An 11,646-nucleotide genomic window follows, 5' to 3' on the forward strand; every position below is an offset into this window, starting at 1 on the left:
ATGTGGAATCCCCAGTGAGGTTGGCCTCATCTCCCAAGACTGGTCAGAACAGCAGAGATCAGTGCCATGAGCTAGTTTTATTGGTGTGGCCTTGGCTTCCTTGCCTGCTTCTCCCCAAAGACTGACAGGCAGAATAGGAGCCTCTGTACAGACTCTGGCTCTTGGGTCTGATGGCCTTAGTGTCCCTGGGGCTCCCTCTCAGGGACCTTCCAGTTACTGGTGGCTGCTGTCTGCAGGTATAGGCTTAGAAGTGCTGCTGTAACTTGAACTGGGCCAGGGTGTAAGCAGGACCCTGGTCTCAGAAGTCCCCAAAGTTCACTGTGTAGGTCTCCACTGTCGAGAAAGGATATGTGAGGCCAGTGGCCATCTCTTCCTCTTCTTCAGGCTCTAGCAGGGTCCCAAACTCTGTCCCAAACTCTGTCACCACCTCTGTGTAGGTCTCAGTCTCTGACTCCTCCCAGCTCATAGTAGATGTGGGTGGAGGGTCCCAGGTGCCCCCGGTGGTGCCAGGGTTGGGGGCAGGCAAGGGGAGAGTGGTGAGATCAGGGGAGAGGCTGGGGGCAGGGCCCACAGTGGCATTGAGGCGCCGCTGCCGCTCCCGTTCCCGTAGCCGCAGCCGGTATTGTAAGCGGCGCTGCTGCATGCGCCGTTGCTGGGGGGTCATGGGGCGTGAAGGGTCAATGCGCGGAATGGGCCGGTTTCCATTCATGGCCATAATCTCCCGGATGCGCTTCCAGTTGGAGCGAGCCAAGATGAAGTTGCACTGGGTGGCCCCGATATCATAGTCCACGTTGCATGTCTTGGCGCTTGAGGTATAGCCTTCTGCGTGGGCTGTAACGCGGTACTCACCCGGGTTCAAGATGCGCCAGTAATCACCACCACTTGCTGCCCAGGAAAGACAAACCTGGTTGTCCTGGAGCCCCTCAGCTCCACCCTCCCTCCCTGATCCTCCCAAGCCCACCCTCTCCTAGAAGAGGAAGCATGGCCCTGCTGGGTGGCCACACAGATTTGGTCCCTTTTGCTAATGCTACTTGGAATGAACCAGATGGGCCCACCTGAGAAAAAGGCAGGTTAAGGGTGTGCACATACAGTACCTGTTTTCACACCATGGTTGATGCCATTCACGGAGATGGTGGCATTGGCAATAGGGATCCCTTGCTCATCTGTCACCACGCCCTTGATACCACGGTGCACCTGTAGAGGGGAAGAGGCACAAGGGACCAAATGAAGACCCCATACTCAGGATCCCACTCTGCCCTAGACTTCACCCTCGCTGGCTCAGCCCCCACTGCCCTACCTGCTCCATGAAGGTGAGTAGGGCCTCCTTGTTGTTCTCCCATTCTCTCGGTAGCTCGCTCTCATGTGGGAACTTGTCACAGCCCAGGTAGATAGACAATTCCAGGCAGTTGGTATGCAGGTAACTGAAGTCATTGATAGCTGTACAGACAAAATCCCATAATCACCCTCTCCCTGGGGTACAACACCCCTTCTTCCCCAACCTCCCAAGTTTACTTACTCCCAGACCGGGGATTCCACTTTGCTCCATTGACAATGCCCATGCCACTGGTGTAGTCTTGGGCCTGGCACCCTCCTCGGTAGGGTTCAGTCATGGTGAGATGGGCAGAGGCAAAGGAGATGGCCAGCCAGCGGAAGATTGCATGGTCTGGGGTCTCCTGGGCCTCAGATGCCTCTTCATCATCCTCTCCACGGGCAGCTGCCATGGCTGCAGCCAGGAGCTGCTCCTGGCTGGGGGTGCGGGCCATATCATAGGGATAGGACACAAGCCGCTCACCACCATTCAGATTTGCTCCCAGCACAAAGGGGTTTTTCTCCATCCAGGCAATGATGGCCCGCACCTCTGTGGATACCTGCAGGTAGCCAGCACAGGTGACTAGTGCTCCATCAATGAAATGTAGGAGTCCCTGGCCACAAGTTCTGGACTCCTTTTGTCCTGTCCTTGCCCTTCTGACTCCTCCAACCTAAGTCTCAGTTCCTGCAGCTCAGCCACTCACCAGCTCCCTCTACACCAAAACTGCTGGGTTTGTTCCTCACCGTGGCATCTGGGGACAGGTAGCGTTCAGGGATGGGCAGGTTATTGTTGGGGACCCGGTAGGGGACCCATTTCCTTTCCTCAGCTCCCCAGAGCACAGAGTTGAGATCCGGAAAGTCCTCAAAGATGTCAAAACCTTCCTCAGTCCACAGTCCCAGGGCCCAGTTCCCAAACTCAGAGCCCTAGGGAGAGCAGACAGTCATCTTGGTTGCCCATGGCCCCTGCCCCCAGCTACACCTAATTAGCCCCACACCCACCATCTGAGCTGCCACTTCATAGCCATCAGGATTCAGTGAGGGCACCAGGTGGATGCGCGTGTCCTGCACCAGGCTGCGTACACGAGGGTTTCCGTCACGGTACTCACGGCACAGGTATTGCATGAGCAGTAGCAGTAGCTCTCGACCCAGCACCTCATTGCCGTGGATCCCAGCTGTGTAGCGGAACTCAGGCTCCCCTGGAAGGGCAGTAGCCATAGCAAGCACTCACTTTGGCAAAGTCTGGGGCACCTGAGAAAGAAGGCTTCCAGTGCCCAGCAAGACAGGCCTGAATCTCTGCAGGAGCTCCCATACCAACTGTACAGGCTGAGAAGTGTGAAGTTCTTGTGCAGTGTGAAGTTGTTGCCTTTAATTTTCTGTGGAAGGAAGCTGAGGCTCCCTCCCATGCAGCACAGAGCCCAAGATACCCAAGGTGTTAGCAAAACACCCTCAGGCCCTTACCCGGCTCATGCTCCCCAGGGTTGTCCGAGATCTCCATGGCATAGATTTTAAGGCCTCGTGAGCTCTTGCCAAGGCTGTATGTGCGGGTAATGGTGGGACACTCCTCGTTCACCACCTTCATCAGCTGGCAGGGAGAGGGCACTGTGTCACTGACCATCCTCCCCCACTGTTCTATGGGGAAGGACAGACAACCCCAGTCTCTCTCAAGTTTACCAGGACCTAACCTCCTTTCTTTCTTTCTTTTTTTTTTTTTTCCTGATTTGGGGCTTGGATACTGTCCCTTAGCTTTTTCCTCTCAAGGCTGGCACTCTTGAACTACATCTCCATTCTGGCTTTTTTTGTTAGTTAATTGAAGTTAAGAATTTCACAGATGCCCCTGCACCCCCCCTCCCCCGCCCCCTAGCTGACTGAGGATCATGATCCTCAAATGTCAGCCTCCTGAGTAGTAGGATTATAGGCTTAAGCCCATAGCTGCCTCCTTGGAACAAAGAACAGCCAATGTTCCCCTGGAACCCATGGCACTGGGCCTCTCTGGTTGCTCCAGCATGAGGCCTGTCTGTCTGGACATAGGCTTCCAACCTGGCGCATGTCCTTGTAGCTGTGATGCCGGAAGTCCAGGTCATCAGTGGCCACAACTTCATTCTGTGCATAGTAGCTGTGGACAGCTGCAGGGGGGTAGGAGATGGGCAGGAAGGACTCTGTATAAGCTGCCTGTGGGACTACTGCAGGTTACCCCAGCCGGCTCCTCAGTACTCACGGGTCACTGGGCAGCCCAGCACCTCTAGCCGCATGCACAGGCTGCCATTCCAGGTGAGTGGGTAAATGCGAATAAAACGGGCCACCACTGGTTCTGGGAGCTCACTCAGCACGGGTGTGTCCTTATCCACATTCCCATGGAAGGTCTGAAGAGGGACAGGCCTCAGTGTAGCTGCTCCCAGGTTTTCCCCCAACCCAGATGAAAGGAGCAGGGTAAAGGATTTGGGCACCCACCATTTCTTCATAGCCATTGGAGTACATCACCCACGTCTGGCTGTCGTTGCTGAAGCCCACAAAGAAACTGGTCACGAAGTCATCACTGTGGAACAGATATGGTCAGGGCAAGGCTGCTCTTAAGCCTCTGGGCCCCTTTTCTGAGAGAGCAGAACTGTGGAACATGGTCTGAGTATCAGGAGCCAAGGTCTCAGGCCTGTTTATATGCATGAGCAGTCTGTTAACTGATCTTGTATGACCATCTGAACATAGAGACTGACTGCCATGGCTGAAGGGTGCAGAGTTGTTCCTGCAGAGTTTGCTGTTGTTATTTTGCAGTTCTGGGGATTGGACTCAGTGTCTCACACTTGCCAGACAAGCAACCTACTACTTGAGACACATACCCCAGTCCATTTATTTCTAGGGCTTTGTTTTTCCCCCAGATATGGTATTTTGGGGCTAGCTTTTCCTGAGCCAGTCTTGAACTGTGTTCCTTTATCTTTGGAATAGCTGGGAACTTGGATGTGTACCAACACTTGTGGCTTGCTTTTGAGATTAGGTCTCAGGGACTTTGGCACAGCCTGGCCTCAGACTTCAGTTCTTTCTCTGCTTTCTGAACAGCTAAGATTACATATGTGCAAAACACTCGTACTAGGTTTTTCTACCCTTCCTGGGCCAGCTCAAGGGCCAACTATAATGTCCCCAGTGGGCCTGAGAGCAGTGCTAGAGCCTTGCCCACCACTCGAGCACCCATCTACATACTGGATGCTGGAGTCCCGGCCCTGGGTGATGATGCCGGTGAACCGGGTTGTCCTTCTGGTGTCCACCTCAATCCACTGGGTCTGTGAGTCATCCTCGGCACACCAGGCCCCATCATAGTAGTCATCTTCATTGGCACCAGCCTGTCGAAGGGGAGGCTGAGCATGGCAGAAGAGCCCTTGCCTGCCTGAGTGGGCTGTTTGCTCACCCACCTGAATATTGAGCCGGCCACGCTGTGCTCCCAGGCCATGACGCAGCATGGAGGAGGCTCGGATTTGGTTGTCCTCAATTCGGTGTGACTCCATTCCAATGGGTGGGCACTCTGAGGACATATACCCCAGGAAGGTGGCTTGGGAGCTTGACCCTCCACCAATCCAGAGCCAAGGAGCTGGCAGCCCCCCATTACCTCACTTTGGAGGAGCCAATCAGAGGTCAGATTTGCAGCTACTGGCTTTGAATACTGCAGACTTCACCCACCTGAAGGGGACTCAGACCCAGATCAGAAAACCCATTACCCACTGCCTGCTTCCCCCCTTGCTGGGCTTTAGCTGCTTCAGCTGGAGAATGGACTGATGACACTTGGTTCTCAGACTCAGGGATAAATCCCAGGCAAAACCATCCCAGGACCCAGTTCATTGCCAAATTCACCCAGATGAGGGAGGCCAGCTGCACACCAGCCTCACAGGGACACCTGTGAAGGCAGCTGGAGCACCTTACTTTCTATCCAAGGCCCTAGATTTCCCCACCAACAGCCAATCTCTGCCCCTGGCAGCAAGCCATCTGTAGGTCAGAGCATAGCTAAAGCCAAGCAAGGGTGTTCTTGGCTCCTGGGCCTCTCCCTTCTGTGCTGCAAGAATCTTAAGTTCAGCTGAGCACCTATAATCTTAGCTACTCAGGGAGTTGAGATCATGGTTTGAAGCTAACCCAGGCAGACAAATCCTAGAGACTTATTTCCAATTCACCAGCAAAAAAGCTAGAAGTGGAGGTATGGTTCAAGAGGTAGAGGGTTAGCCTTGAGCAGAAAAGGCTAAGCAAGAGTGGGGCCCCCAGTGCAAGCCCCAGTATTGGCATGTGTGCACAGATGCATAAGCATGTGTGTGTGTGTGTGTGTGTGCGTGCGCACTCACACACACACACACACACACAGAGGAATCTAAGAGAAGGAAAGTCTTCTGGGGCCTAAATCCCCATCAAGAAATCCATGCTTACATGTGTAACCATGAGCAAATCACTGCCCTGATACCTCCACCCTGTTGCTTACCAACACACTACCAGCCCCACTCACTGATTTTCTCCACTGGGGTCCACTCCTCCTCCAGATCATCACCCTTCTGGGATCCTGTCAACAAGGAAGGGAGAGGTGGAGCCAAGGGCCTGAGTCAATATGCATCCAGATGCTGCCCCATGGAATCAGCATGTTACATACCTTTGTGGTCCTTGCCCTTCACCTCAGTCCATTTGTCCTCTGTCTCCTCCTTGGGGCTACTGCCCTCCTTTTTGGGTTTCTCTGGAGGGTACAAGGAAGAGGAGGCTGGTCAGCCTGGCCCTGGGCTTGTGAGGGTGGTCAGACTGAGCTGGGGCACACCAGAGTGGGAAGGTGTGGGAGGAAGAACTGGCCTTAAGGGTGACTGGTCCCACTCACTCAGCTCTTCCTTCTCTTCATCTGTCTCCTGTCCAGGGTCAGGTTTCCGTGGTGGGGGATGCGGGAAGTAATAGTCCACTGCAAGGAGAAAACTGAGTATAGGAGGCCCTGAACCTGTGCTAAAGCCTCTGGGACAAGTCCCAGCCCAGAGACTGAGGGGAGAGAGGCAGAGAACTTGGGAAGTCAAATGAAAGGAATAAAACCCTGCTGAGGTCACCAGCCTGTTCCTTCCCCCACCCCCCCTCGGCCAGGAAAGGAAGAATCCAGGCTGGGCAGCGACTGGCACCAGGGCAGGAATCTAAGTGATATCTGGTGTCTGTGGCCTTGAGATCTGATTCAGGACCAAGGGTTAGAACCACGATGGGGGCTGTGCCTAGGAGAAAGGGAATCTGAAGGTTCCCTCAGGCCCTGGGAAGCGGGGGGGGGGGGGGTGGCTAAGGGAGTGAAGTACAGGAAGGTGCTTGGGTAGGACAGCTGGCAGTGAGCTAGTAGAAAGGAGTGAAGACCACAGGACAGGGAACCTACACTGGATGATGAGGCTGAGAAGGCCTAGAAGCCTGACCACATTCGCAGCCCTGGAGTTCATTGGTCTGCACCCCATGGACTTAGGCACTGGATACTCACTGTCATCATAGTTGGGGATCACGTAGCCAAGGCACTGGATACTCACTGTCATCATAGTTGGGGATCACGAAGCCATCCCCATAATCTGGGGGCAGCAGAGGCTTCAAAGGTGGCTCTATGGAGATAAGGAGGTGGGAGTGGGCCAGAGCACCTCCCTGTGCCCCTCCCCCCTCTGCACCCTGTCTTACGGTTGTCCTTTCCCTGGAGCTCCTCAGCCTTCTCCTCAGGGTGCTCAGGCCAGAACCTCCTCCTGCTGGGTGGTGGCCTGGGCCGCTTCTGGCGCCGGATATACTCAACTGGGAAAGAGGCAAGCTCTGAGACATGGCCTCAAGCAGAAGCATCTGTGCCCAGGCCAGGCTCTGATCCATACCAGCGGGGCTACTCACAGTCTTCATAGTCCTCCCTTTCTATCTGGTCATTGTAGTCCAGTGTGGGCACCTCCGTCTCCTCCTCTGGCTCTGAGGGGAAGAGGCCAGTGGCTGCCTGACTGCTCTACCCAGGCCCATTCTGGGTACTTCAAGCTTGAGGGTCATTAGCCTGAGGCCAAGAGGATGTCAGCCACTCACCAGGCTGAAGTTCCCGGGCTCCCATTTGGGTTTCCTCTCCTTGACCCTGCCAGGTGTTTGAGGAGGCCTCCCCTGCAATACAGACACCCAGATGCAAATGTTCATGACCATCTCATCTCCCCAGGCCCTGGGGATAATGATTTCATACACTGTGCCACATGTGGGGGACTCCTTCTGGGGAGCATTGCCATAGGCTTCTGCCACTGAACAAGGGAGAAAAGGAACCTGTGAGCTCAGAGGAGAGGACAGAATGCCAGCTGCTAAGTGTTCTCTCTGCCCAAGAGATACTGAAGCCCTGAGGAAAGTCCACAATAATGCAGAGGCTCCAGAGCCTACCTTGTCTGTAAAAAGCAGGGTACCAGGAATTCACTCTCACCCACCTTTGCCCCTGAACACATAGGCCCAGAATAGCTTAGCACAAACCTCCTTCCTGGGGTGACTCTTCAGGGCCAGGACTGGGTGGTGTGGGCAGTGGCCACTCTAGGGTTTCTAAGGGGGCTGGAGTTTGAGAGAGCTTCTTCCCTAACAGGGGCTTCTTGGTGGCTTTGGGTGGCTTCTCTTTGGGTTTCTTGGTGGCCTTGGGTAGCTTCTCCTTAGGTTTCTTGGTGGCTTTGGGTGGCTTCTCCTTGGGTTTCTTGGTGGCCTTGGGTGACTTCTCTTTTCCCTTCTTGGGTAGCCTGGGAGCTTCCAAGGGCTGTTTGGTTGTCTTGGGGCCTTTGTCCTTCTTCCCTTTCTTCCCTTTGTCTTTAGCCTTTTCTGGAGACCCTGTCCAAGACAGAGATGTAGATCAAACAGACAAGGCCTACTGCGTCCCCATGTGGTCCTTCAAGATTCCCGCAACCTAGTCCCAGAGGCTCTTACTGGTCCCCAGTATAGACAGTAAACAGGCTAAGCACTTACCCAAGTGGCAGAGCTGGAACTTTCTATCTGAAAGTCTAGGGCTGCCAACATTGCATGTCAGCCTCTTTCAAGACAGCATGTGACACTCAGTTTCCAGGGAGAGGCCACCCATCCCCTGCCAAGACCTCTACTCAGCCCACTCCTTCATGTATCCACTTGTCAATCATGGAGCTCTATTCTGCGCTGGGCATGGAAGGCACATGAGTGACTGAGCCATCTAGGCCTGAAGGAACAACTGTCCTCCCGGTAAACTACCCAACAAAGTAAAGGTCATGGAACTTGGCCTTCTCTGAGATGTCCTTCCTATAGAGAACCTTTCTGTAGGTTTTGTGGGTTGTTTGTTTATGCCAGCACTGGGGCTTGAACTCAGGACCTAAGCTCAAGGCTTTTTGCTCAAGGCAGGTGCTCTATCACTTGAGTCATAACTCCATTTGTGGCTTTTTGCTGGCTAATTGGAACTAAAAGTCTACAGACTTTTCTGCCTGGGCTGGCTTTGAATTAAAAACCTTAGACCTCTGCTTCCTGAACAGCTAGGATTACAAGCATGAGCCACTGGCTTTCTGTAGGGTTTAAAGCCCCAAAAGAAGGAGGAAGGTCTGGGGCAGATGGAAGGAAGGACCAATAGAGAGCCCCCGAGGCCACACAAAAGACAGAGGGACAAGCAGGGAGCTTTGTCACTACTGTAGCATGTCGAGGAGTATAGAAGTATGGACCGGAGGTGGGACTAACAAGCAGGACCTGAGAATCTCATGGGGAATCAAAGACACGAGGGCAGTTTGGCTAAAATCCAGGAAATTATAAAACACAAGCAGAAGTAGGACTGCTTCAACATTCAAGAGCCAGGAAAGACCAACAGCTGGGACTGCTGGGGGGTGGAGGGGAGGGCTGCTGCCCTCAGGAATGAGGAATGGTGCCTTACTGTCTCCTGGGAGAGAGATCACAAGCTCTTTTGTCATCCTCCAAAGGGCTACAATAAACAGCCAAAATTGATTGACAACTGATTACGTAAGAGGCACCCTGTGACCTGCCTCAATCTAACTCTCCACTGCCCACTTTCACCTGCAAGTTTGGAGGGCAGAGATCTGCACCTACCTCCCCTGCCTGTTTGCTTCTGGGACCAGAGGTCTAGGGCAGGAAGCCTAGAGACCACAGAAAGACTGAAAGCCCATGGGAATGGCAGGTTGTTGATAGCATAGTTCTCCCTGTGGCCCAGGCCTAGATCCTTTTAGGGTTTGGGGATGCCAGGATAAACGACTAATTCCACAGGTCCTCCCAAAGCACACAACACTCCGCAGCGGACATGCCTTAAGGTCCCCGGGCTCCACGCCTGGCACCGGGTCCCACGTGGGAGATGGGATGAGCGGGCCATTCCTCCTTGTGAGCAGCCGGGGGCGGGGGGGGGGGGTAGCCAGGCCCTCAAGAGCCCCTGTGCCCCGTGGTGTCAGCCTCCGGTCCCCACTTCTCGCAGGAGGCGCTCACCTTCTGCGGCCGCCCTCGGCCTGCCCCGCTCCTGAGCTTTGCGGGCGCGCTGGGGGGGCTCCAGGGGCGGCAGAGCCTCCACGTCGTCTTCCCGGGGCTCAGGTTCAGGCTCCAACTCCGAAAGGAAGCCTTCAAGGAACTCCTCGATCTCGTCGTCGGTCAGCACCGTCTGCGGGTCCCCCCCGGGGCACAGGGCCAGTAGAGCCAGGAGGCTGCCGAGCAGGGGCGCAGGGAGCACGGCCGCCATGGCCCGGCACGGGTGCGGGACAGGGGTGTCGGGGGTGGGGCGCTGGAGGCCCCGGCGGGAGCGGGGAGGGAATCGGAAGGGTGGAGGAGTTGGGGGCTCCGGGAGGGCGTGCCGCGGAAGGATGCGGGGTGGAAAGGGCCGGGCAGGGGGTCTCGGGAGAGAAAGTGGGTCCAAGGACCTCAGGGCGTTGGCTGCAGTCGGGCCCTGCAGCCCCGCGTGGCTGGCTCCCGCGGCCCGCCCTCCGAAGTGCTGGCGGAGCCGGGGCGGGGGCGCCCGGGCTTCCGGAGCCGGAGCCGGTCCCCTCCGGGGGGCGGGGGAGGAGCTGGGCTTGAACCTCGGGGCTGCAGGAGGGAATGGGCGGGACAGGCTCGGAACTGGTCAGAGCGCGAACTCAAGCGGAATTCCTCCTGGGCGGAGGGTCTGCAGGCCTAGAGGAGGGAAAGACGGGCGGGAGGCCGGGCGAGGTCTGAGGGGGCTACGCCCCTGCCCTGCTGTGCCCTCTGCACGCCCCGACCGAGTTCGGGGCCCACTGCATCCTTCCCGCGCTCTGGAGTCCCGGTGGCCTGGTTTTTCAGACTGTCACCTGCTGCCAGTGCCACCCCGCGTGGGGCCAGCCCCTTTGCTCCGCTGAAAGTACAGCAAGCTTAAGGAAACAATGGAAAATCATCTACGTGTTTTCCTGTGGATAGGACCCCCACGTAAAGGCATGCCATCACCCCTGGAACCTAACCTGGACATAGATATTTTTCTCCTTGCTCTTACCAGGACCCATTAAAGAAAAAAGAAAACAGGCTGGGAATGTGGCTCAGTGGTAGAGTGCTGCCCAGCATGCATGAAGCCCTGGCTTCCATTCCTCAGTACCACATACACAGAAAAAGCCAGAAGTGGCGCTGTGGCTCAAGTGGTGGAGTGCTAGCCTTGAGCAAAAGAAGCTCAGGGACAATGTCCAGGCTCTGAGTTCAAGCCCCAAGCCTGGGAAAGAAAGAAAGAGAAGGAAGGAAGGAAGGAAGGGAGGGAGGGAGGGAGGGAGGGAGGGAAAAGAAAATCTCGGTAGCACCATCTATCACATGCCTCCAGAGGGTGCTAGACTAGTCTTAGAGCATTCCCTATCTATAGTGGTACTATCATGGTGCCAGCCAAAGGAGATTTCTCATGAGCCTGGTTTGTGCCATAGCTTCTAGAAGGTCAAATATTAACCCCAAGTGGTTATCATGGCTTAGGCCAGAGCTCCAAGAATATTCACTCTTGAAGGAATGAGGAAGCAAGATAAAATACACTTGTGTTTTTGCCATAAGGTCAGCTGCAGCCAGCCCTAAACCAAGATTGTCTGTGGTCCTTTGGCTCCACAATAGAGCCAAATAGGAGCTCTGAAATGATTGTGCAAAGTCTGGACCCCAAACTGCCTTCAGCAAAAAAATTTAGGAACAGCATCTAGGCCCTGAGTTCAAGCTCTATGACCAATAAAAGAAAAAGAAAGCCCCTGGACCCCTGACCCCACCTACCCTAAGCCAGATGGAATAAGTGGGAGCCAAGGAGGCCCAGAATTGCTCCCTGTAAATGGGAGGTCCCTCAAAGGCCTTGCCTTTGTTTTCCCTCTGGCTTTCCTCAAGAAGGCAGAGGTGTTGTATCAAGAGCTGAGCCCTGGAGTCAGTCCTGGGTCTGCCCCTCCTAGCCATCTGACCTCAGCAAATGAC

The 11,646-nt window shown here is 55.1% G+C and overlaps 1 protein-coding gene across 1 annotated transcript; it reads right to left on the bottom strand.

The window, feature by feature from the left end:
• Positions 1 to 58: 58 nt before the first annotated feature.
• Aebp1 (AE binding protein 1) lies at positions 59 to 10,213 on the bottom strand. Its single transcript, XM_070014548.1, has 21 exons — positions 9,706 to 10,213; positions 7,750 to 8,091; positions 7,327 to 7,398; positions 7,147 to 7,218; positions 6,949 to 7,056; positions 6,807 to 6,875; positions 6,137 to 6,214; positions 5,921 to 6,001; positions 5,780 to 5,833; positions 4,707 to 4,816; positions 4,498 to 4,637; positions 3,757 to 3,841; positions 3,524 to 3,668; positions 3,346 to 3,431; positions 2,767 to 2,890; positions 2,308 to 2,504; positions 2,053 to 2,232; positions 1,517 to 1,868; positions 1,298 to 1,437; positions 1,095 to 1,194; positions 59 to 885 (listed from the first exon to the last, which is right to left on the bottom strand). The coding sequence occupies exons 1-21, from the start codon at positions 9,950 to 9,952 to the stop codon at positions 299 to 301; spliced, it is 3,369 nt and encodes a 1,122-aa protein (XP_069870649.1). The 5' UTR covers positions 9,953 to 10,213; the 3' UTR covers positions 59 to 298.
• Positions 10,214 to 11,646: the final 1,433 nt, after the last annotated feature.

Source organism: Dipodomys merriami, unplaced genomic scaffold (assembly GCF_024711535.1).
Source record: "Dipodomys merriami isolate MVZ:Mamm:240054 unplaced genomic scaffold, mDipMer1.0.p SCAF_98, whole genome shotgun sequence".
NCBI lineage: Eukaryota > Metazoa > Chordata > Mammalia > Rodentia > Heteromyidae > Dipodomys > Dipodomys merriami.